The 27,502-nt window shown below is 35.2% G+C and overlaps 1 protein-coding gene across 9 annotated transcripts in view; it reads right to left on the bottom strand.

Moving 5' to 3' along the window:
• The window catches only part of USH2A (usherin), a 428,153-nt gene that overhangs the window by 255,935 nt on the left and 144,716 nt on the right, over window positions 1-27,502 (bottom strand). For all 9 annotated transcript variants that reach the window (XM_042789369.1, XM_042789365.1, XM_042789371.1 and 6 more), the window contains 5 exons: window positions 9,884-10,014; window positions 3,980-4,106; window positions 3,476-3,577; window positions 1,831-2,019; window positions 1,193-1,323 (listed from right to left, as the gene is read on the bottom strand). In XM_042789369.1, the coding sequence (XP_042645303.1) occupies window positions 1,193-1,323; window positions 1,831-2,019; window positions 3,476-3,577; window positions 3,980-4,106; window positions 9,884-10,014 (680 nt within the window). The remainder of the gene's footprint in view (window positions 1-1,192; window positions 1,324-1,830; window positions 2,020-3,475; window positions 3,578-3,979; window positions 4,107-9,883; window positions 10,015-27,502) is intronic.

Genomic DNA, 27,502 nt, shown 5'->3' with positions numbered 1-27,502 from the left:
CTCAGGAAAAAATTATCTGCGAGAAGAGTCAGTAATATAAGAGGTAAATATAGAGTACATTATAGTTGACCTGAAAAGAAGAAAAATATATTCATACACTCTAGGTCAGGAGTTTAAAAGAAAAGGCACATTAGATATAATGCCATGCAATAAAACAGGCTGTGACATGACAGCCATTAGCAAAACAGCTGCATTATAATAAATAAATAAATGAAATGCAATAAAAATGCAGAAAGGGCAGATTGGGTCATAAAGAGCAATGATACCCTCAAAAATCTCTAAATGTAAATGGTTGCTTCTTGGACCAACTGAAAAGAGATATTACTTTCAACGTAATCCTCTGTGATACCTCCTAGTTGGTGCAAGTAGTAGCTATAGTTGACCCACTAAGCAATGGTGACCACAGTCTAATTACATCCAAATTCCTTGGGGGAAGAAAAATACAATAATCCAGAGCCATAGAACTAATTTAAAAATCTGAAAAAACACAACACATTCAACTTTAAACAAAATCCTGGAAAAACACAGAAGCATAAGTACTTCTGAGCATAAAAGAGTCTTATTTAACAGACACCAAAAAGAAAGTTCATAGGCGTGTCTCACAAATTTGCCTAATACAGGAATTGTGTGTCTTCCTCTACAGTGTTGGTAAAACAGTGATAGGGTTGAGATGGGACCACTAATTTCTGGCTATATGACAATCCTTATGTTTCAAATCAAAAGGAAGAAAACTTATTGATTATAAGAAAATTCATATACCTTAAAGAGAAAACTTTATTAGGATACTGGACAATTTCCATCATGAACTTGCTGATTTACAAGTTAATTGATTTTGTTCTAATATGAAAACTAGGAAATTGGGTAACTATACTTTCCCAGGAATGAACTGAAAGCTTTTAATATATGTCTTTTATTCTCTTTTCTAATCACTTCTAATCCAGCAAAGAAAATAATTCCGCTTTTCATATACTGATAGCTTTCTTATTTATGATATAAATAACAGAATTAATTTATTTGGAGCATTTGTTGCAGTATTTTTGCTCCCCTTACATTTTGCTGTGCGTGGCATTTCAAAATAAGTAAAACACAAAAATAGCTTATGGTTTAGAATTTCTTTAAGTGCTGGACATATTTTAATAGATTAAACTCACAGGTCATATTTGAGTATAGTTATTTGTAATTCTGAACTTACTGCAAGATAATCTGGGCCATCTTTATTGTAAACGAACAAAAGCAATCCGTTCAGCTGATCTGTTCTAAATTTGAATGAGATCTCAAATTCCAGTCCACCACTGAAAACATCTGAATGCAGTTCCAGGAAGCCTTGAAAGAAAGCGAAGACATGCATAAGTTAAATCAAATACATAAATAAATAGGTTCAAGAAACCAAAAGCAAAAATCTAGGTGTTACTTTCTATTTTGACATGAAGAACTCAGAAGTTTCAAGATTAAAGTTTATAATTATCACTCAGCTTTATAAAGGACAGTTGTCCATAATGTACTGCAACACACCAAACTGGTGCAATGTCCTACATTCTTCTACCTGGTATTTTTTGATACATCATAGGCATCTGTGTCTCTTCAAAAGTGAAACTTTACTCTTGCCTATCAAATCTGCATTCAGTTACAGCAGCTGCACCTTTCTGTGAACGCAATTGCTCTTCGATGTGGCAGTCTTCTGTAAACCCAGAAACAAAATTTTAAACCGTCCAAAAATAATCCTATATAACTAAAACTGCTTTGAAAAGCAGATCACTGCGGTACTTTTGATATGATAACCTTTTATATCTCAAGAGCATACTGGGCTAGTGCAATAGTACAGCAAATTACCTTTGCCAAGAAAATGTGCTCCTTTGGAGAGGACAACAGGGCATCCTTCCCAAATATGATAGACATTGCTTTGCTCTTCAGCATCCTGCCAGTTCAAATACTCCCAGTTTTCATAGGGAGTGTGCATTTTTTTCAAAAATATGTCACTGAGACACCCCACAAATCCTTTCTGGACTATCATCTTCATCCCTGCATAAATAGAAAATATTTTTTTAAAGCCAATCACCTGCAACTAAACATAGGGAGTAATTTACATGTTTTATACACATTTACACTATAGGTTATGTGCATATGTGCGTTGATAACCAGCCATCAATCATTTCATAAATCCAGATTTCTGAATGGGTCTAGTCACTAAGGATTGAATCTACTGCTATGTAGCTGGAAAATATGAAAGTTTTTGAGATTTTGCAAACAGGTCTCTTCAAATCAATAGAACAAATCTACTCCATGAAGATTCCAAGAAAAGTTTTCAGGTTTATCCTCTTGAATAAAACATTAATTGTGAAGAATGGCATGCATCGGCTGAATAGGAAGGAACTGTGTTGCAAAAGCTTAAGCAGATGAATATACTTCTAGAAGTTCCACCAGGAAGATTTTCTTTTCTTATTTGGATAAAAAAAAAAAAATAGCAATTCATGGCTGCTATCTCTTTTTCTTTACTGGGGTCAAAAATATAAAGCAGACTTTATAAATAGCCTTCTCTTGAATGGCATTTATAGTCAATCTCGATTTGATTATTTAGTTGAGGTTTTTGAGGGAGGCATCCCAGATTACTTTATGAACCAAAGCTTTAGATATACCATATGCATATATTTCTGGGTTTAGTAAACTGAAATAAGGAAAGATAGAGGAAGTTGTACTCTACTGTACCTCACATCAAGTCATCAACCAGATTTCACATTCTTATCAGATGTGGGAACACAAACTTAATAAACAATTTGGTTTTCAGGTTTATATAAAAAAAAGGGACTGGATATTAATCCACTGAGAATAGCTGATAGCATACTGGTTTTGTATGCATCCACCTCTCTGTTATCTGCTGGTAGAATGGCATATAGACCAAGTTTATGTATGAAGATGTATGTTTATTATTTCTGTGGAAACCAGCTATGTTGCAGTTCCACACCAATACAGCTGTAGAATAGAGATATATTCATACACCACTCAGTTCAATGTAACAATCCCTGAAAGATCCAAACTTACACCAAAAAAGGCCAGCATGTTCTAACGCTGCATCTCAGCTGGCATGCATAACCCTGTGTTTAAGATAATAAAACCAATTTTTATGTGTTTTTTTGTAAAAGAATTTGGGAATCCAGAATGTAAAACATACCCAGAATTTTCTCATACATACCAGCTTGCCTGCAGGTTTCTGTGCATAAAATTCATTAAGCTGTACACAGATCTCACGCACTGTTTTCCTGCTGATGAAATCAGCTATACAGATATTTCAAGCTATCCCAAAATATACAATTCAAGAAACTCTACAGACTTATTTTTTATTAAAACAATTATGAAAATAATTATGCAAATTAAGTCCTGTCCTCATGTTCCTGGCCAATGTCAATACAGCCTATAGTATCACAAAGGAAGTACCATTGGATAGGATTTGTCATACTATATAGACCACAATCGTACTCACCTACATCCTTTCTTACAATAGTATAACCCCGTGGAAGTCCTCCAACAAAAACTCCTGTGTTCTCACCAATAATGGTACTGCCACTAGTTGCTAAGGAAGAACCTGAACAAAATAGGTCATTACTCTTGTGTTCAATGCTTTCAACAGATTTGCAACTCAATAACAGAATACTGACATTTGAGAAAAGATGCTAATGTAACACAATATCCTAATACTTTCCCATACATATCCTGGAAATATTTACAACTGTATTTTATACAATCATAGTCACAATCATAGAGTCACAAGCACAAAAAGAAAAACTCCACACACTTATTATTAAATTACTGAAGATTCACAGTCGACAGATACCTTAGATGCATGGACAAAACAGTAGCGATTTTGTCAGAAAATTGAGTGCGTTTTTTTCTGTATGGATGAAGACAAGCAGTGGAAATGCAAGCACATGAGCAATACCCAAAGTAATACCAAAATAATAAAGCAAAATGGATCTGAATTGATTACCTGTGTACTGCCCATCCACTGTGATGTTTCCTAGTGCTTGAATTCTTGTAGCAATTATTTGGTGCCAACTGTTATCATTGTACTCTTTTCCACCATCATTAGTTGGAGTGACTGCTACTGCAGATCCCTGGTTATTAACAGAAGAATCTGATTTAGAATGTTATGAAGGTAAGATTTAGAATTATACCTTACTCTTTATAACACCCTGTGGTACGTAATGTCTAAAAATAAACACAGAAGTCCTCTGTTTAACTTCTTTTGGAATACTGAATGATGTTTAGGACTGATTTCCCCACTAAATTAACCTTCTCAAATAATAAATGAGGGATCAAGGATCCAGTTCAGTTTCTATTAAAAATAGAAAATGTTGTGTAGTTAGGATTTCCTAATAAAGACAAGGATGAGGCACAAATTATTGAGGTGCATGGCTCACAAATTTTTTTTTTTTTTTAATTAAGTCTCAATTTAACTACATCATGAATTGCTGTGGTTGAAGTCTGATGGCGAGGATTCAGTGTGTCATTCACAGAAATCCAACAGGACTGTTGACTGCAGTGCAGGTCTAGAGGAAAGGACCCAAAAGAGATGTATTTGTAGGACAGTATGAAGATGCATGTTCTGTCCCTGTTAACCTGGTATCAAAAGGCAATGAATTTTTAGGTGAGAGAGTATAACGTTTATGAAGGAAAAGGTCATACCAAGACATTCAGGAAAGGAAAAAAAAAATAAAAGAAGGTAGTTATGGAGGATGTTTTTACTATACAAGGGATCATTGTAAAAATGTTTTTAAATTTGGCTAGAATTTTTCCCTGGTTTTATTAGAACAAAAAAATATAAAGATATGAGGGGGGGGAATTTAGAGAATCCATGACAAAATGCAGAGGAATCTTTTCTGAATTGCTGAATAAGAATATAACAGATGCAGCTGCCAAACCAAATCTCAAGACTGTAAACAACTAAAATAAATACCACATGAATTCATATATTGATGCAATAAAAATAAAATCAATGTATTTCAATAATTTTCCTGATATTTATATCCAGATAATCTTCTAACTTCACAATAATTCCGGTAATATTGTTTCAGGACTTTATACTGTACTTGAACCGTCTGGCAAGTTTAAGTTATTCAGTTGAATTAACAAAATAAAATTGTCCTATGTAGCAGGCAACTACAGAATGGAAAAACATTTCTTTGCATAGCCACTACATGATATTAAAGAATCACAACCCCTACAGTTACTTCATGGCTTAAGACAGTCTTTAAAAAGACAATTTCCAACAAATATGTAAAAGAAAAATAAAAGGTTTCCTATAACTTAGGGGTCTAGCTTGTTACTTTGCAGTAGCAAACAACCCAGTTCAGCAATTTTTTCCAGGTCTTCTAGTACTCTTTCTGACTTGAGGACTTCAGTTATGCATATGAAGAAAACCTGTAGATAAAAACAACCACCTATTGCGATTAATACTAAAAGCCTCTTATTAAAATTTAGTATTCTGCCTTTAGTGATATGCATCTATTTGAAATTGTTTGTCAGCATACAGATTGCTGAACACAGTATACGTTTTAACATTAGAGAATTGGGGACTGTCACTGTGTATCCTATGTATGAAAATATATATGATGTGTACATATGTACACAATTACAGAAAAAATGATTTCACATGAATATTTACAGCATATTTCCTACTCCATTCAGCCAACATCTTGGTACTGAGGCAGTCTGTACAGCAGTCCTCTGCCCCATGATAACAATACAAAGCTATATATCCTTACATACTAATGTGCACTTTTTCATATACTATTTTTTATTGTCTTCTTTCCTATTTAAACATTTTAATATTTTACAAACACACATTTCATTATCGTAGTTTAATAATTAAAACCAGAACTGGTGTCATGCCCAATTAATGTGCCCTGGTAGCATGCCCATTAGTTTTTCCATTAGTGAATTCAACAATACTAATGGGATTACTAGCATGGGATGCTAATTGGGCGTGACATAAGAAACTGGCTTACTTCTTAGCATACCCTTGCTAATGATGAAATTAATGAGCATTTTATTAAATGCTGTCTCATCAAAGTGTACTTAGTTAGCGTTAAAATTGTTACAAACGATGCTGCATTCTAAAGATCAGGTGCCTGAATAAGTGGTTCTTCATATTATGTTTGGCAACAGTCTAGAGCATTAACACTTTTATACATCAGAAACCACATTTATTTGTAACCATTTCAATCTGGGACCACACAACTGTATGTGCTAACCTGTGTTTAATTTCAGGGGGGAAAAAAAAAAAAAAAAAAAAAAAAGATGGTGTTCAGGGTTCAGCATGCACTGCATTGGAGGCCTCTGTTCAACATTTTATCCAGAACTACCTGAATGACTCTGTGATCCCATTCAAATATCCTGTTGTAAAATGGCTTGTTATGCATTTTGGAAATCACACACAGGGAACCAAATCTGGATGTTTGCTGAGCCATACAATAAGTCTTAATTTTTAGTAGCTCAGTAACAACTAAGTAAATATGAATCTCTGTGGCTCTTCATGCTGACATTCACATTCATGAAAATACATAGAAGCATCACAAATATGGATCCTCAAAGATACTCTCTAGGTGCCAAAGTCTGAATGTAACTACACTTCTCCCAGTCAAGTTCTTTCAATGCCCACCACTGAGAAGGTGAACAAGCACTGAAGTTTTTCCACTGCCAAGCAGCAAGGTATAGTTGGGATTCATAGCTAGATATTCTCTATCTGGTTTTGGAGGAATAACAGCTCACCCTCAGACTATGCCTACTATTTCAGCCTCTGCATGAACCACGGGCAACGAGAAAAATAGCTGGTATTCCTCCTTTTTTGCTGTAAAGTTTAGTAAATGGATCATCTAAAATGGAAGAGCTGGATACAATTCCCTCCATATTGTGAAAAGAATCCCAACACTCTGTCCTAACCACTAAGGAAAAAGGTGATCCAGACTGGCCTAAAATTTCCACTACTAGTGATTTCACTCTGTGTAAAATATTCAGTGCTTTCCTGGGAAAAACATAAAACAAACGACCTGTAGCCACTGAACGATAACAATATATTTAGCTAGACTTGATTGTGTAGTTCAAGGGTAGATTTAAAGACATTATGATGAGAAGAAACTCCACAGACAATTGGGTGTTTGCAGGGACACTGCCTTTGAAGGAAGGTCTATGATGCAATTTGATTATGCAGACAAGACTAAGGAAGACATCTGTTACCAAAAAAAACTCATGCTTCCTGGACCATGAGTAGAAATCTGCAAAGAATGACAGTAAAACAATAAGGAAGGAAAAATGAGCAGCTAGACAACACAAAAGGGCAGCAAAAGAGATTATCAGACAACAGATAGAGGAATGGTGGTGTACATAAAGTTGAGAGATGTATGAATGGACAGGAAGAAAAGGACTTGAAATTAACACTTAGAGAAGGAAGTTGTAAGGCTGCTGAAAGCTCCCCACTAAGAAGACTTGGCAGGACTATCCCCAGAGCAGATACAACAAAGAGAAATCACGCTGCTGATCATGAGCAAAGATACATACCAGAAATCCTGAAAGGGACTAAGGGTAGAAATAATTAACCTGCGACAGGGCACAGCTGGAAGGGAGCTCAGAATATTACATCACACTGCTATAGATAAAAAGCAGCAGAGACAAAATTGTCATTAAAAAGAATTTCTGCTGTTTTCAGGAGAAGAGCACAAAAGCAGGGCCATAAATGCTTATCATATATGCCATGACCATAATTAGAGAAAACAATGCGTATAACCTAGTTAAGAAACCAACATGATATCCATAAGAAGTAATTAAAGCATTTGCACACTAATGCAAACTGTGATGCACAAATGAAGGACTAAGAAGTGATGCTACAGTACATGATACCTAACGTTATAGGATAGAAATAGAAAATAATGGCAAAAAGAAACAAACTATGTAGAAAGCATAGAAATGATGGTAGAGATAGTAAGATACCACAGCATATTAAGGGTACAGGAGACTGAAAAATTTTGAGAACTGAATTTTCACAGTTAAGTTTTGTAAAGTATACTACAAGAAATATATTGATGTAGGCCACAGTACCCTACTTCTGAATCCAAGAATGCACAGGAATCTCTTCCACGTTATTAATGAGAAAATAGAAAGCATTAGCTTTCAAGATAGCAAGTCAAATGTTAAGACCTACACTATTTCTGAATGCCTCGAATGACAGATTTTTTTTTTTTTCCTATAAACAGTCACTGAAGCAGCAATATAGGCTATTTTAGACTTTATAAGAAGAAGGGTCAATATGGAAGTGATGATACTAAAAATCAGTGTGGACAGAGTTGTCCAATTGAAATGAAACAGAAAGATAAAGAAAGATATATTCATAAGCAAGTAATTTGTTAAAATTCAAGACAGTGACTATTGAAAATATTAGCTGAACTGAGAAGCTCTAGGGGCTGAATAAGTCCTGAATTTTTACATTTAAAAGACAGGGGAAAAGGGGGGAAAAAAAAGGAAAAGACCCAAAGCAGCTATGCTCCCATTTGTCCCCATTCTTCCCTGTCCCCCAAATACTGGAAACCAAACAAATACAACAACTTCTAGGAAATTAGTCCAACCTAGCTGATGTAAAGCTACTTCAGAAGAAGCAAATCTGCAAGGAGGGCTAGGAATACTATCTGAAGGACTGAAATGCTGGTTGAAAGATATTCACCCCCATTAAACCAACTAAGACACACACACATACAAAATCAGACTATTACACCTAGAAAGATCTCGCAAAAGAAAGAAAAATTCCTTTTCAGTTAAGTGAAGGTATAAGCATAAAAGAGATAAAACAGAACTAGTACCTAGTAAAATGTGGATGAGGGCAACAATAACAACATTAAGAATGGTCCCGAAAATTGAAGTACGCACTGTTTAAGTTTGCAACAAGAAGATAAAGCCTATGTGTAAATGCAGTGGAAATAATAGAAATTGATATCTTGGGGTCAGAATCAGATTCAATGTTTTCTAGCATGGGGATCACATACACGCCAGCATCTGTGCAGCACCATGCCTCCTCTACAGATTGTCCAAAGCTGAAGAGCATCTTCACTGCTGCACAACACCTCCGCACAGTCATGGAGCACCAGCACCTGGACCATGGCAGAGCTCAGGATGCGAAGGTTAACAGTGGATCGTCAAATCTCTAAATCCCCACCATTTTATACCATTAAGCTTTTCTGCTCAATCCCCCAGAGCAATAGGCACAACACCAATCGCATAATTAGACACTGAGGTGTGATGGAAGGTATGGCTGATATAGTGACCAGGCCTTCCAGCAACACTGAGGCAGCGGTAACCTTATGAAAAGGATGCGCATATATGGATATGATACCACATTCTGCCAATATCATTAGAAAATCCAATAATTACAGTTTCTTGCATATTTATGAAATGTGGAATTTATTTGATAGTATTTCCCTCATTATGTCTTTGTTATGGTCATTATTACTAGAAGTGAGAGACCACTTTCATCACATTAATGACAACATGCTGATTTCAGTAAGAAAAGACAAAGTCTCAAGATGAGTGGCTTAAAAATACTCGTCTAAAAATATATGTAACTTTTATTTGCTCATTCAAAAACTAGTTCAGCCCATCTTTGAGATCTTGGTGGTACTGACAAAAAAACTCAAAAATTCAAAAAGAAAGTAGTGAATTGTGGGAAAAATAAGCAAAGCTTTAGTGTTTCAGTGTTTCTCTGTCCCAAATCTCCAGTTACCTAAGGGTTCTGAAGAGTCAGTTAACTTGTACCAATAATTTAAAACTAATATATATATAAGTATGTAAATAAGTACTGAAAGAAATAATATAAGCTATTTTTATAGGATCTTGTCTTTTGCTGTACCTGTGGATCAAAAAGAAAGTAAGGACGTCCACTCCTCAGTTGAAGTGCAATGTATTCCTCCTGATTCCCAGGTGATGCAGAGAAAAAAATCAAACCATCAGGTTCCTGGGTTCTAAATTTCACTTTAATACCTGGTTAGAAAAAGCAAGAAGATTAGATGGTTAATGCTAAAAATGGTTCTTATGCATTCTAACAGTGTAATTACAAACAAAAAGTTGTTTCACAAACAGAAGTAAAATGGCAAACAAAAATCATGGAAGTCTTGTTCACCTAAAAGCCCTGAGTCATTGCAGGAGAAATTTTATTAATCTGGACTGAATCAGCCTTTGAGAAAAATTTCTGTGATTTCAGAGCCTTTACTCATCTGTAAAAACAGGATATACAATTGTGATTTATGTTGTTCAGTAAATTCTTTCTTAAAAAAATGTAATCCACATACTAGCATACTATTCTAATAGTTGATGTTTTTACATGTGATTTTCACTTGTCCCTTAACATTTCTATTGGTGAAGTAGGAATGAGGTTCCTGCATGGAAGGATTTCTATGAAGAATAGAGTGGGGTTGATTCCAAAAGACAGATATACACACACACACACACACACATTTATACGTATATTTATATATATATTCTTTTATAAATACATATATGTAAGTGCACAAAGAACATCTGCGAAAGAACTAGTTTTAACAAAAATTGGAAGTATCTCAAGGAAAAATTTATAAACTAAGCTTAATTAAGAACTTTCCAGGTCATTATCAATAGTCCTCCATTTGTCTTCTGACAAAATACTGTCTCAGCACATGAAATGTCATTCAAATTATGTACAAGAAAAAAAAGTAGGTATTTTACATTAATTTTTACCGTAAATAAAATACCAAAAAAACAAGCTAATTAAACAGCTTGTAAATATTGGAATATTGTTGTCCATGCTATAAACTTACACAGTAACTATCTAAGGAAACATTAATCAAACAGTTCATAAATTACATATGCAGTTTCAAGAAGTATAATTATGAATAAGCAAGTTTTGGATAACCACCAATCTTTTACAGCTACGTCTTCCTTTTAAGCTATTTCCTGGAACATCATCTCACAGAAACCAATAAGAATTACAAAACCATATGCCTAATTTGGCCCAACTTTTCTAACATTCAAATACAGATATCGCAGGCTTGAGCTTATGGTGGAGCCATGCCTTTACTGTACTTTGCAAAGGGAAGTGAAAAGGCAGCAATAGCAACATCTACGTATACTGTACACTTCCATGATATTTTTTCATAAAATGCTTTTTACAGAACAGAACAATTTATTGGGTTTTATCCAACTCCATCAAATTATTCTGTTTTTTCACATGTATTTTCACCATCTTATGTCAGGCAGAAAACAGTAAGTGACAAAAATTTTTCTTGTAGGCAGTGTCTATATTCTTAAAAATTAAAAAGTAACACCGATGCACGTTCATACTAGATCATGCTTGTTAATTACCTATGCCCATAAGAAGTCTCCTTTGACCCCACTACCTAATCACATAAATGTTTTCATGTAAATCACATGATGCACTCACAGATATGAAATATACTCTCTCGGCAATGAAAATCAGTCATGCTATTAAAATACCTGAAAAAAGCTATTGTACATAAGTAATGCCCAGCAAGTAAAAAACTCAACAGTGTCCATTCTTAAGGAAAAGCATAGCTTTTCCTGGCTCAGAAATAACCACTATTGCTGTACTTTGAGGTTCCAGCTATTTCCAGCTGCAGTAACTGCTGGAGAGGCTAAAACTGATGGCCTCTAATCCCAGTACCAGAGAGCACAGTTAATTTAACAAACTGCCAGTACCATTATTGAGCTGCCAAAACACATTTCTGAAGACCAGAGGATTCCACCTCACACTTAATTCAGAAGAACAAATACAAACAAAATAGTTGAGTTTCTGCAAAAACACCCATATTTTATAACGTTGTATTAGAAAACATAATGGTTCATAACAATAATGATGAAGTAATTCTAAAAGATTTCAAATGTTATGCAGAGGCTATCTTTCTTCTTTGGATATTGAAGAGGCTTACAAACCTTAATTCTTGCCTGTAGAGCTGCCATAGCTTCATGTTGGTAAGTCGGGAGACATCATTTTCAGTCACAGCCCACACAGCAAATTCTTCTAAATTCATTTGTCACTTATTGCATAATTCTGAAAAGGACTCTGCCTCTTTAAGTTCAGGTATCTTTGGAGTTACTCATGAGATAAGGAAGTTCATATAAGCTAGCTCTAAATAAATACTTTCATACCTCAATATTATCTTGTATTTCTAGAAGTGAGTGCAATGGAGAAACCAATTAAGCAGACTTTGCCTCATAGATAATATTTTCACTGGAAGATAAAACTTGTAAAATTAATAGTTTTCACAGGAACATGCAAATTAAAAAAAAAAAAATCTGAAAAGATTTCTCAAGTACAGCTTGGTCCTCATGGTCTAAACAAAACATAGCCAGAAATCCCATTCAGACTTGTAACAGATAGGTGTCATTTTTCTGTCTTCTTGACACTGAACACTGAAAATGGATCTTACTTAACCTGAAAACAGAAAGCTTTCATTTGAAAATCCAAAAATTTTCAAAGAGCTTGAAAGCCACATTGGATTACCAGAAAAACTTTATTTTCTTTTTTTCTTGTTTTTTTTTTTTTTTTTTTTTTGGGGGGGGGCAAGGGAGAGGAGGGATATTTTGCAAGAAAGTTTCTCCAAGACTTGTGTCTACTGTTCCAGTATGCATGTCTAAAACCTTAACTTCAATGTTAAACATAACAGATAAATAGCAACATAAATAAAATAGTGACATTACAATTACTTCTATAATTTGTCATATACAGAAACTGCATCTCAGCCACACTACTAAGGCTACTAAATCTTAGATGGAAAACATGACCATCTGTGGGGCATAGTAGGAATGTACTTCTAATCAACTGAATCTTGAATTGCAACTCAAGAACTCACCTAACAGGCCTGTTTATGTGACAAAAATGATTGGTCCACAAGTAGATATCATTTCTGGGGTGAAAACCAACAGGAAATTCTACTACAAATTAAACATTAATGTATGTCATTCAAGTAAAATATTTAATTCCATTTCAAATTATAGCTGCAATTGGAGAAGCTGTCAGAATTCTTTTAATTATAAATAAAGAAATTTCTTCAACTTCTGTAATTGAATTTCTTTAATTATAATGGCATTGTACAAAGCATAATACAAGCATTGTATATAGTGAACATAAAAGACAAAAAAAACCAAGAATACACAGTAATAAAAGAACAAGTAAAATAAGTTACTAATGTTGTTATATTTTAAAGTATCCCAAAGTGTGTTAGGGTAGACTAACTTTCTGTCAGGATCAACTTCTGCAGTAGTGGATTGTGATTAGATTTTTTATCCTAGTTTCAAAGATGGCACATCCAGGGTAGTAGAGGAATAAGGATGCAAGTGATGAATGCAGATATTTTAAAGGCATTCAGCTGAGAAGCAGTATCAGCACGCTATCCTGCATGTACACCATTTTAAGGGTTCCTTTTAGTCAGAGGCTGATATTAAAGGTAAAAAGACATACTATTACTATAATGTCAGATGAGTCAGAACCCAGTTTTTTTGTCTAATACAGAAAATGCATATGGAGCATTTTTTTATACCACCTCTTTGACTCCCTCATGTAAGCTTAGCAAGTCAAAACTTCAGCAACATTTCAGATTCAGACTGAGATTCACACCTGGATTCAGAATCATCTGGTGCAATTCAATATAGCTTGCAAGATCTGCACAAAAAGATTTAATAGGCAAGAATGTGCTCTTGAGAGGCTGGCTGCGGTTTTTGCTTAAAGCAAGTTTACAGAGCACACAGGATTATTTTGAGTTTAAAAGAGGCGGTTGGTAGTCAGGGGAAAAATATTAATAAATTATAGCAGCTCCCAGATTAGCATAACATGGACTAATAATTTATAATTATTACAGCAATAAAATTTACTTCTGACTAATGCTAAACAATTTTTCTTTCAGAATAAAAAGTTTAAAATAGGTTTTGTTTGATCAAGAAACTATTACCCCAGACTAAGGAGGAAAATTGCTTTCTGGAAAACATCTTTCCAATTCAACTGAATTGAATATAGGTTTTTGATTTTGTTTTCATTTTTTTAATAAAATCAGCATTTCAAAATACAAAAGCATTCACAGTAGTCAAAAAATATATTGTTGAGTTTTTGAAATTTTGAGGAAGAGGACTTGAGGGGAGAATGTAGGTAGATGGGAAGAGTAATTGAAGACATATTTTACAATAACAGCCGAGAAATTTCAGCAAAGTGGCCTACTTAGAACTAATCATAGAATCACTTAAATACCATCTAGTTCCAACCCCCCTGGCCATGGGCAGGGACGCCTTCCACTAGACCAGGTTAATATCTTTGTCCCATGCACTCAGTTAAAACACCTGTAAAGTACCTTTCTCTACAACTGGGTGTTCAGAATCCAGCTCAAAATCAACAAAGATAAATTATTAGACTCATGACATACACAGAAGTTGCTACAAGTCTCAAAAGTCCCATGCCCCTTCACCAAAGCCTATTGATAGCCACATGAGCAAATCTGTCCAAAAGTGTCAAGAACAGGAACATAAACGTACTTCCAACCTGGATGCAGTCAGCAAAAATAGTGTTAGTTTAATTTTCGTAAATATATCAAATCCTAATCCATATGCAGAAGATTAAAAAGTAATTATAATTATTAGATACCCTAGCATATTATGGACATTTTCTTTGTGGATTTAGAAATTTATGAAAGGAAAACTGTGTATACTATGATGGAAACAAACAAACAAAAAAATAATTTAAAAAAAAAAAACCAACCAACCAGACAAACAAAAAAACCCCAACTTCCTAATATCTGGAAAATCACAAAGCATTGTTAGAAATGAACTTTGCATAATCTGTGAAGTACATCAATTTTCAGTACAGTTTCTCCCAGAATTATACAACTGTACAAACACGATTTGCATTTCCATTCTTCTTATATCATTATATGAAATGGTGTAAATAATTGTATAATTGTACATTCCAATCAAATGAACTGAAAACTGCTGGCAAATAAAATGATCTATTTATGCTTACTAGAGCCCTTACTTTTGCATCACGCCAACTAAAATGAACAGAAATTCTATATAAAATTTTGGCTATACCATTAGGCTCTCAGCAGTCTATTCAGGATGACAAATGCTAAGCATTTGCTTAACACTAAGACTGTGCACAAATGCTTTTGCCTAATCAAAGTACATTTTCCCACAGAAATTGTAAAACAAAATTTGTTTTTAACTGTGGAAGGGATAGATGAGGAGTAAAACTCTGTTACTATACACTTCCACTGAATTAATATTTAGTTATTATTCTCTCTGTGAGAGTGATTCTGTAAGCTACATGTCATTACAATAGATAAAGCACATTTTAAAATATATTTTGTATAAGAAAATGCACCCTTCAAAAAAATAAGAAGGGAGATTTCACAACAATGGATCAGTACTTAAAGCAGTTTCACATCATGTACAGTGGAATTAGAGAAAAAGAAGGAACTCAGAGGACAATTTTCTGGACATACTCATGAAGATCCTCTACTGAATACAAGAAGTTCTTCACACTTTGTGATGGCCTATAGCTTTCTGGATTTTGTTGAGAGAAGCATCTAGAAATATTATTCCCAAATCTGTCCAACATCATTTGTTGTCTTTGCTATAGGAACAGGCTCCATCTTTTACTGTTATCTTAATGAGTTTGAAAATATTTTCAAAGTTCATCATCACAAACATTATACTGAGTTAGTAATTCCATAGATGATGTAAATGCTGTTCATTTTTAAGTTGTTTTAGTTTTTTAGTAGGAATTTAAAATATATACTTGAATGTCATATATATATGTCCATATACATATGGGTACACACATATATATTTGTACAGAAAAACACACAAAAAAAAATTTGTCAAACCTTTTCCAAACTGTAACTGGAGTGTCCAATTACAGGTCCAATTACCGCCTCTTTTCTTTTGTGATGATAGTAAAACTAGAAGCTAAAAATCCATTGTTTTTTAAGCTAGTCTGTACAAAACCCCCATATTTTGAAAAAGTTTATTCAGAATGAAACAATTCAAAGATTTTTTTTATATACTCTTAATACCTCAACCTGCCAAAAACATAAGGCAAACTAGGAGGCTGAATAAGCATAAGCACAGAATATGAGTGAATGAAAGGGGGAAATATGTAATACATCTTGTGGAAACCAACTATCAGGCAAAACCGCAAACCCTCTTGATGAGAACTGAGTATTTCTTTTACACTAAAATGACTAATTTGATACCTGTTTTTTCCTTATTTTGCTTGCTACCCCATTATACCCACTACTGGTAAAACAAACAGGACATTTTAGCTTTAATCTTCTTACTACATAACCCAAATAACTTCAGTCATGTTTGCATTAATGCTGCATTAATCATGTTGTTGCGTATTAATGAGTTTTCAGGCTATGCTAATTACTGTCATAGATTCTGCAGCAGCCCATTAAATATACAAATTACAGAATTAAAGAGCCAGAGCTCTTCATGATTAATCTTTAAATGGAGAAAAACTAATGATGTCTGTACAAAGTTTCTCCCCACTTTTGGCTGACTGAGCCCAATGAACAATCAATTAGAGTATTTGAAGAATAAGAATACTGCACATACTAAAAGATTTGTTATGCTGTTATTCTATGCAGAAGACACACATTTATAAGTTTCTATCAAATGGACTTCTGTAACATATCCCAGTCTTTAAGGTCTCCCATACTGTTGCACAGGGGTAAAAGCTATAGGCTATTCCAATAGTCATAGGAAGCTGCTGGTTCCATATGAATATAGTAAATCAATCCTCTCCTTTTAGCAAGGACACAAGTCCTGCTACTCCCTAGTAAGAAAGATTTACAGCAAACCTTGGTGAAAAGAAAGCTAAGATAAGTTTAAAGTCATTTGATAAGATTTGATGTATTAGTAGCACTTTATCCCCTCACTTACAGAGTGACGCTTTTTCAGGAATAGTGTAATACCTAGTGGTTAAATCACAAGATTCAAAATTAGGAGACCTTGAGTCTGTACTCAGCCAATGACTGAGGTATGTCACACAAGAGCCATCATTTAAACCCCTTGCATCCATATTACTGTCTGAAGAATGGTAACCAATATCACTCGTGTAAGGTTCTGTAATGTTTGAAAAATTCATTACTGTTTTGTTCTCCATAGACTTAAAATATATATATAAAATCAGCAAAATGCCAACATGTATTCAGAAAAATTACCTAGACACTAGGTATTTACTGACTTTTGAGAAACACTAATATATCCAAAAAAAAGGGTATGAGTTTAGCCTTCTCCAAACACTGCATATTAAGCAGAACATCACAAGACTTCCCGAAAGAGCAGATACTCAGTCTGTATTAACATTACTCTGCACATCAATAGTTGCAGTTTAGAATAAACTGGGCCATTCCAGACTTTTCAGTCAGTTCTTTATACAACGGAAAAAATAAATAAACCATACTTTATAAATTAAAGAGTTTATATCTATACAAAGTAGTTCTTTAAAAGAATCTGCTCAGAGCAAGATTGATCATGGCATAAGAATACTCTCATATGAAGATAAAGTGAAAAAGTCTGGATTGCTGAACTTAGTGCACATGGATGAGGACATAATACAAGTTTATGAGATGTTCTAGGAAAGGCAGACAGGGAGCAGAGAAGATTTCCAACACACCCTCAACACACAAACAAGACACCATTCAAGGAAAGTAAAAGGGAAGAAGTTAAAATCACAGATGTACCTTTTCACATGTATTTTACAGCTTCTTAGTGAGAAGAGAAACTTAATTAGGACAATCTACAAAATACTGACACAAGAAGTATCTGAGATTTTAGCCAGACCCAAAAGGAACTGGACAGTCTGACTACCTCAATTTATCTTAACAATTAAATGAAGGTCTCAGAAAAACATGTATGAAAGACCAGGGTGAAACCTGATATGGAGATGCAGATGATATTATTATCTATTAGCAGTCCTCTGCCATTAGAGTCAACACCCAGTCGTTTACACAGACATTTAAAGCAATACAATCATTAAAGAAACCGGTGTCCTGAATCAAATTCATTTATTAAGCAAATCTAGGAACAGAATTTATAACTCTCTTCCACTTGTGTACATTAGGACAGTATACAACAAGCACACATCCAACCAGCATTATTTTTTCCAAGCATAGCTACCGGAGTACAAATAATAACTGTAATCTTGAAACTCCAAGAGTCAAGTCTTGCTTGGGGTAAGGATAGCTGCAAGTTTGTTTCTGTGTTGCTCTTAATATTGAAATGAAATACGAACGAGGAAACATCAGTCCAATACTCAGCTAATTCTTTCTTTGACACTATTGTCCAGCTTGAACAAAATTTGAGAAAGATTTTACTCATATATGGCCTCTCTTGAATAACACCAGTAATCTTTTTTTTTTATTATTTATTTCACTTTTCTAGCTGATCTAAAGATCAACAGACTCTGATTTTGTTAGAAAAGGAAGAAAATAGTTTCTAGGATTAAGAAACCTCTATGAGGAATTCCATTAATTCAAACTATGATATTTAAAGTATGGAAATAGAGGCAAGCATTCACCATCATTTCAGGATAAATTCTTTAAAGAAAGAACTGTATTCTGTTACCCATATGTGAATTAGTGCATAAAAAAGGTCATCTTATGCAACAAGGGTAAGGTGGGAGATACTTCTAGGTGTTAATGCAATGCAAATCATAATTACTAGAAATATGATGACAAGAAGAATCACTTCAAAGATTTACAACAGTGCAATCTATAAAAGGTCAACATCACAGTGAAATCAGAAATGAGCTGGAGGTCAGTAGTTGTAAATAGCACTTCAGTTATAAGCCCGTAGTTAGTATTTCCAGCAGTAGTACAAATGTAACACTGCACAGAGAGTAATTTAACCAATCAAGGGAAAAGAGTAAGACTAGAAATGAATAAAATGCAAATACATCAAAATTAAATTCAGTGTAATGATCTGAAACACAGCAAATTTAGACAACAGTGCACTAGCCAAGGCAGAATCCTATCACACCGTATCACGGAACCTGAAAGCACAGTAAGGTGAAAATCCTACAGCAAGTGAAGAAGGTTATTGATTGGACAGTGTACATATGGAACAGAAGAATCACTAAAATAAGCTAATGAGTGTCTTGAGGAATACTACAGGACAAAAATGGAAATGTAACAAGGATGAAAAAAAAAACCCTTTTAGACAGAAATACAACACCACAGAGCAAACACTCAGCAAAAAGCATAGTTTCAAGTTACAAACTCAGCAACAAATGCTACTCATGGTAGAACTGCAAAAAAACCTAACAACTTGTCCAAGTGAATTCAGAGTTCTAAGGTAGACCAATAAATTGCAATGAAACTGCCAAATTAAGAATTAACTGAAAGAAATAGAAAATATTTTCATCTAGTAGTATTTGTAGCAGTATTTCCCATGACTATTATTGACATATTGACCTTTTCCAGAGGAAGCCTAAAACTGGTTTTATTTGCAGGAACTAAGTTCACGAATGGATTTCAATGGAATGATCAGGTCTAAGTTTTATATATAGATAGCAAACTCACTTTTCTCATACTTACAGGGGAGCATGACACACCTGCTGATAGTGAACAATTATTTCCTCAACCTCCACCAGTGTAGGTGATTATGAAGATTCACCTTCCAAAGTATTTGCCACCTAATGGAACTACAGCTTGAAAGTGCAGCAGGTCCTGCTTTGACAGAGTTCACAATATTCCTTTATATTTTGTTCTGTTTTCCATATGCTTCTATACCTAGGAACTGCACACTCTGTAAATTAGGTGCTTTATGGGTTTTGGCATGAAATATTCACTAAAAAAATATCCAAACACTTTGTAGCACTTACACAGAATATTTTATCTAGAATATGATCCACATCCACCAAAACACTGTCTTCAACACCTCAAGTTCAGCTTCAGTGAAAGCATCGCCCTTATAGATCAGGACAGAATAGAAACAGAAAAGTTCAGTTCAACCTCTCCTGCAATGGACATGCAGGGCTAGCTGTAATCCTGAAAGATGGCCTTGGCCCTGCTGTCTTTAAATGACCATGTGATTAGGGGCATGAAAGTCAACAGGATAAAGCTAACATGCTGGCTCTGTTACTGTAAACTACTATGCACAATCTACAATACACAGAAAACAGAGGCAAGTTCTGTGTGGCAAGCTAAGAAATCCAGCTATTTTCTCTTAGAAATTACTTTAGCATATGTACGACCCCTGCTTAATCTCACTAATGGTTCCAAATGCACAGAAGGAAGAATTTATCATGCATACAGCAGTCACAATCCCTGTATTTATTTTGAAAACAGAACTGGGGATGCTGAGTGGTTCAGCATCAGCTGCTGTTATAGTTTCTTTTTCCTTTCATGGTGTGTCACCATAAGGATATGGCCCAATAATCAAATAGGAGTTTTCATGTTATTTATCATACATTGAGGCCATATTCACCAAATTCACCAACCTTCTCTGCTTTGCCCAGCTTCTGTAAAGAATGTGCCACAGAAAACATGACCCAGTGCAGTAAACCAGCTGTGGAGGTTTCATCATCAAATTGTAGTCTGGCTTATTCCCAAGAATCAAACCCCTGCACTCACCGTAAGAGTTAAGCACATACAGAAGCATAAAACAAAACTAGCATGGTAATGGAAAAAGCATTTATCTATCAGCTGAATAATCACACACTACAAAATACTGTGAGAGTGATAAATACAACTCATACCCTACCCTCTGATTTTTAGGAAAGCAGTACGGTGGTACGCAGTTGGGACAGGGAAAAAATCCTGTACTACATCTAGCAATACAGCTGATGTGACAAATACACCTCACAGAGGATAGATACAGCCAGATATTATGCTAAGTCCTGCGCACAGTCACCTACCTGGGCAACTGGGATGGTAGATAATAATGCCGGCAGCAGAGGAACACAGAGGTAATGCCTTCTTCCTACCCAGGTGGGCTAACTGCTCCTCAGCTGAAGATTTAAGCTGAGATTTTTCACTGTGTGTCAGGGTGCAAATGAAAAAGTAATAAGCCAACTGATACACAAAGTAGTACCAGCAGTGATATATGTTGTCTTTTCAGTGTATTTCCATACACGCTAAGGAGTTCATGATTTTCTCATAACTCTAATCAATACTTGGAGGAAACCAAGTATATCTCTCAATTCTGAACTACGTTCACTGGTACAATCAGTAGAAAAGGTGATCCAGAAATAAACATGAATAAAGACATTTCAGTGGTATGAATAGCCACGCAACTCAAGCTGTAAGGGCTTAAATAAAAGGCACAATTTACACAAAGATTCAACTCGAGACAAATGGGAAAGTGAGGAATAGAGAAAACTATAATGACAGGAAACTGATATAGCACATAACACTTACTAAATACTGTTATAATTCTGTTTGCACAATGTAAGTTAAATTGCAACACTAAACAAGGAATAAATTAAACTGCCAAGGCACAAGGATTAAAAAAATAACTTCCATAAAATTTCCCTTCACTGCCTTCTATGTATGTGTAGTTGATCCTGTCTTACACTTGGACAGTAAATTCTTTAGGGCAGATTCTGTCAACTTTTTGTTCCTAATAAAAAACAGACATGTAAGGATTTAAAATTCAACCAATTTTATCAAACTAAATAAAAAGGGATAAGGACAATACTGAAAATACTTTCCTTAACAATTTCTTTCACATAGTATGATGTCATTTACCCTCCATATTTTGTGATATTTTCAGGCAGTTATTGATTGATCTTATGTCATCTTTTCAGAATTTTAATTCCTTGTGGGATTCTTGAATTAAAGACCACTTTGCTGTAGCCTGCCTTTGTGTTGATTTTTACATTATTGCTTAAAACATGAGTGATTACAGAATACATGACTGACTAATTCTAAATGATGGTAATAAGGAAATTTCTCCTCCTCTTCTGCAAAATTCACCAATATTTTTTTCTTTCTTCTCCCTCTCCCTTTCTCTCAAAGTATGAGACTTCTGCAACACAGAAAATCATGAGTGATTACAATATTGTAATAGATTAAGTCAAAAAGTGGGTGATTGGACATACAACATTACTGAGAAGTATGAAACTTTACATTCTTTTGCTTCTATTGTGACCATTTTTGTAACTTTACCACTTGTAAAGCCTCACAGAAAGACAGCCATATTCAAAACAAACAAACAAACAAAAGTAACAGTCCTTGCCCATGTGCTGCAACAATGGCTCCAAGTCACTTTTTTTTCTATCTCCTGTGTTGCCCAAGGATTCAGATGACAGCCAGCTTATTTAACTCCCACTGATTATTTTAAAGTTTTGCTTGCGATGCTAGGGCAGTGGAAGGGGAAAAAATTACATGCTTCACCCTCAACAATGCAAAAACCTTATTTATAGATGCACTTTAAAACACTAAATAAAAAAGCCTCTACAAAAAAAAAAAAATAATCAATCTAATTGTGTTTTGCTACTAAAAGTGTGAACTGTGCATTTGTAGCAGCAAAGCGTGGAACGGCATCGCCTGAGAGGAAAGCTGGGCAAGGGCTCTTGGGGAGCACATGGCTCAGCTGTGTGGGTGCAGGAGCGCTGCCCGCATCGGGCAGCTGAGATCTGGGCTTACAGGCACGGGGGCTGCCTGTCAATCCGGATCCCAAACTGCTGTAGAAAGGGAGTATTGGACTATCAAGGCTGACTCCATAATACCCTGAGGCTTTACACTCAGCTCAGCCTTACCCCACAGTAAGACCTCTGGGGCAGGACTGCTTGAGAACTAGTCACATAATAATGCGGTAGGAATCCTGAGGCCTCTTAGGAAGATTTCAGTTGGTGGCTTATAAAGCCAGGAGAACTGGGCATTTCTTAAAGCAACCTTGAGCACTGGCCATTTCTCAGGCTGGCTGCAGCTGGCGGTCACTTTGCAATTCTGCAGGAGTACTGCCTTGCCCTGATTTCCACCTCTGACATTTCCCTGGCCCCTTCCTGCCTATGTGAAAGGCAGAAGGTCTGGCATAAAACCAATTATGCAGTCTTTGCTTCACCCAGGATTCCCTTTCAGCTCATTTTTTCCCCCTTAGCACATGCAGCTCAATAGCATAATCAAGTTTACACCGGAATATCCTAATTTTTTGAAAATTAATGATGCTAACGTGACAATCTAACATGGGCTTGGAATAAGTAGCTCGAATTGGCATATTTCAGTCACTGAATTGGAACAACTTTGGAGAGAAAAATATAACACAGATGAAAGAAATATTACAGAACCCCAAAGGAGGAAAATAAATGGGAAAAACATCTAAATTTGAAAGCTAGAGGCAGTGTCTTTATAATACATTTCATCTTTTAAAAATACTGAACAAAGCCTCCAAAACCTACTATTTAAATGTGCAAATTGTTTGTAATGGAACTCCCTCTGAATAGTACCAAAAAAACTCGCTTTTCCTTCTACAGTGCAGAAAGTCCTCCCAGTGGTAGACATTCTCAGAAACACTTATCCCCTCATCCCCTCCTTGAATCTTCCCAACAAGTTTTTGCCCTGGTCCACAATTCCCTTAATATCTTTCTGGCTCAGAAGGTATTACCTGGATAGTTGTATCTGCCCATCCAGTCTTCCTTTTGTTCATCCAATTACGGAGGTTAGTGGGAACAAAGACTGTAATTTGTGTAAATAGATTCCCCCTTCTCCCTTCCTGTCTCTGCAGCAAGTCACAGAACGACTTGAAAATGCATAAAATAGAATCCCCCAGGGGCTAAAATCCACTACACCAAAATTCCCACTATTTATTACAGAAGAAAGAGAATGCATTCTTTTAGCAGTGGCACCTCTGCTGGCAAAGTTTCACTTTTAGTAAGTCAAGAAACTTTTAATGTAAACCAGAACAAAAAACCACTATTAATTACCAAGTCTGAAAAAATGGTCTATATAAAAATGTGAAACTATTTACTACGTAACCAAATTTTTTCTTTACTCAGGAAAAAATATGACAACACACTCCACTCTAAGAATCAGTTGTTATAACTTTAACAACATGAATCCCAGTTTATGTCCATGTAAGCATGGTCAGAACAAAGAATTTTAAACAGACAGGCTTAGATACGAAATATCAGGTCAAATTTGGATTATTTCTTCTTTTTTGTCTTTTCTGTCCCCCACTTCCCCCCGAACTAGGTAGTGTGTTACTTTCTGAACTCCCCAAGAATACCATTCTATACAGCACTGAAGAGTGCCATCAGTAAAAGTGACAATGACTCTGAATTAAAGAACAGCAATATATTTCTGTAGTTCCTCACCTTGCTTAGTATAGGAAAATATTTTATGCTACAACTACTTGCTTGTACAAAGTTGCATAGATTTTAGAGGACAGAAAAGACACCTTAAAAAATATTCAAAAACCAGAAGGCATGACCCCCAAAAGCCTGGTTTTCCCACAGTTAAAATTAAGTAAAGCCTGTTTTTCCAACAAATAAAACAAAATGAAGTACTTCATAAGAATATAACCTAAAAAGAAAATATCTTCTGCAATAACTGTAGTAAGCACAATATCATTTGCAGAAAGCACTGAAAGAATTTTGAAACAGACATAGACCGCTAAAGGAAAAGCAAGGCTGCATAGCAGAAATTTAGAAATATTGAGTTATTGTGGCCAACGTATTTTCAGGGAATAGCCTTGTTTTAAAATCTAAATCATAATCATAACCACAGAGAGCAAATAATCACTTCTTAGCAAGATAAAAATAGGACTTTAGCAGCAGCACAGGTAACAAGTTAGTTTAATAAATAAGATAGTGCAAAACCATAGAGTGCTTTATAAGTAATGATCAATGTTTAAAATCAATGCTCTTGCAAATTGGAGCCAATGCAAAAGGGGCTAGCACCAGGGTAAGATGATCTGGTTGATGTATTTTGGATCTGCTGAAATAAATCCATTTATAGGAGCATTTGCAGGATGACTAAGTTAAAAGAGCACGGCAACAGTCAGGCCTGGCTAAGGGAACGCCTCCTCCTACTGTCAATATTTCAAACTGATAAAGAGCTGACCAAGTGCAATCAGTGCTGTGATGAATAAAAGAAAGCTTGGGACCATTAACATTAATGGGACTTGTGTGGCTAAATGCTCATATATTGTACTGAAAATTTACCCGATGGACCAAGAGATTTTTTTTTTTTTTTGCTTATGCTTACCCTTTCCCCTGCACACTGTATAAGATCAGTTTAAAAATATTTGCAACATAATATGAACATCTAAAATAACTTCATATGATTAATATCTCATGAGTCTCTGGGAAAAAAAAAAAAAAAAAAAACACCAAAACAAACCAACCAAAACCAGTTACAGAGCTCACTCTGGCTACCTGGAAGATTTGAGAAAATAGACATGCCAGTTTTATAAACACAGATAAAATTGCCTGATCTAATATCTTCAGGCAGAGTGCCTTAGCCTTGGGGCGTAATGACAAAGACTCTAGCACCTGCCATCTGCAATGTGTATTAGGGAATGGCTAATAAATTGGTACCCTATGAGAGCTGGGTGAACCTTGGTGGGAAGACAGAAATTCCGATCAGCAAGTATAGTCCTAGAAGCATGTATATGCAGGACATGACCTGACTCAATAGTTTTAATTTGAAACGCAGCGGCCTGTTTTTCTTATCGTCAATATTAAATACCTATCATATACCCAGTACTGAACCAAAACCAGATGACATAGCTTTTATCTCAACCCCCACCTGAAATCTGAAAAGCACCATGTGGTACAATGGGGGGCCAAGGGAGCATGTTCAGGGTTAAGGTTTTTCAGGAGAACATGTTGTTTCATATTGGTATATATTTATAGCATAATTGGTTAAAATGAATTAATATTTTGCCCATATAGCTATTTAATACGAAAAGTTTTAAGAAAGAATCTGATACAAGATTTACAGCTGTGTGAAACACCAATGTGAAGTTATTGCCATAAGGAAAATATTTAAAGCTTTTATATTGTCTTTTAGCTTCAGCAGAGTACTCCCAAAGAAGGTGGAATGGTATAGAGAGAAGACGTTGAGCAGGACAAAAAATTCTTCTGATGGGGAAAGAGACCTCTGTCTGGAAGGCTCCCCAGACAGAGAGGAAAAAAAACTCCTTAGTAGCAGCACAAAAGACAAGTAAATGTCCTTTATGACTTCAAGGCTTATCATAGCTCCAAGGAATTTAACTTTTTTTTTCCAATGCGGAGAAAAAAACCCTATCATTATATCCAATATAAGATTACTTGTCCCAATATTGAGTCATTTTTATTTTTATTTCTTAGCAATGTTGGCAGAAAGGGATTCTACTTACTTTAGTACCTACATTATTTTAAAATCAAATGCTATATTGGAATATTCTCCTACTATAGGCTTTTACAGATAAAAATATTCACACATGCATATATCTGCCACTCTACTTTGAACTCCTGCAGTCCTAAAATGGGAATATGGTAAGGCTTAAGGTAAAACTTTCAAGCCTTCTGATTAGTCCCAGCCTTTACTGACCATCTCATTTAGCCTTTGACCAACAGACTGAAAAAAATAGTGTGCATGACTGAACAACAAGGCTGGGATCAAGCTTAACTGTAGTACTGTGTGCTTGCACAATTAAACCTATTAGAAATATGAAACAAGATAAAAATATAGAACAGACAGAAGAATTCTGAAATTACAAACAAAGAATGGGTTGTAAACCCAAAATAGAGCAAATATTAAATGAAATAATGTCTTTTCAATAAACAAAGGAAAAATTATTTCAAAATAACAGTTTTACAGGTCTTACAGGTAATGAAATCACAAAATGTGGAGACTGGAAAGAAGATTGCTGTGAATAATTATCAGTTCTACTGTACCATCAACTTCTTCATGAACACAGTTCAAAACAGCAAGTTCCAGTCATTTCAGCAGAGGCTGGCAGACACAGTAGCATACAAAAACCTGCCTTCTTCCACCTATGACTAGCAAGGAGATCATGCCACTGCTCCTCAGGAATGCACCTGGTCATAACAACTCACACCTTCATGACCTTAAGCAAGAATGAGATGCAATATTTTAGCTTACACACCAAAAAAACCCAAAAAACAACAACAACAAAAAAAAACCAAACAAAACCAAACAAACAAAAAACAAAACAAAACAAAAAAAAAAAAAAAAAACCAAAAACAAAACCAAAAAACCCCCATCCAGAATGCAGTAGCTTTATTTACACACTCTACCACAAGCACATCATCCCATTTGCTCTGCTCACTACACAGACTCTCCATAGAATATTAGGTCAAATGTAAGGTCCCAGTATTAATCTTCATGGCCATCCATGGAAGTGGTTCGAGATATCTCAAGAGTGCCCTTCTCATTACGTTGGTGACCTCTCTGAACAACTGCTGTTAGTTTCAAGGCTCACCAGAGCAAGACTGAACTCCCTTTGCAAGAAGGATAGACGCCCTGGAACTCAT

The sequence above is a fragment of the Tyto alba genome, unplaced genomic scaffold (genome assembly GCF_018691265.1).
Source record: "Tyto alba isolate M040663 unplaced genomic scaffold, T.alba_DEE_v4.0 Super-Scaffold_16, whole genome shotgun sequence".
Classification (NCBI taxonomy): domain Eukaryota; kingdom Metazoa; phylum Chordata; class Aves; order Strigiformes; family Tytonidae; genus Tyto; species Tyto alba.
Note: the sequence above shows the minus strand (reverse complement) of the source record. Positions and strands in the feature narration are given on the sequence as shown.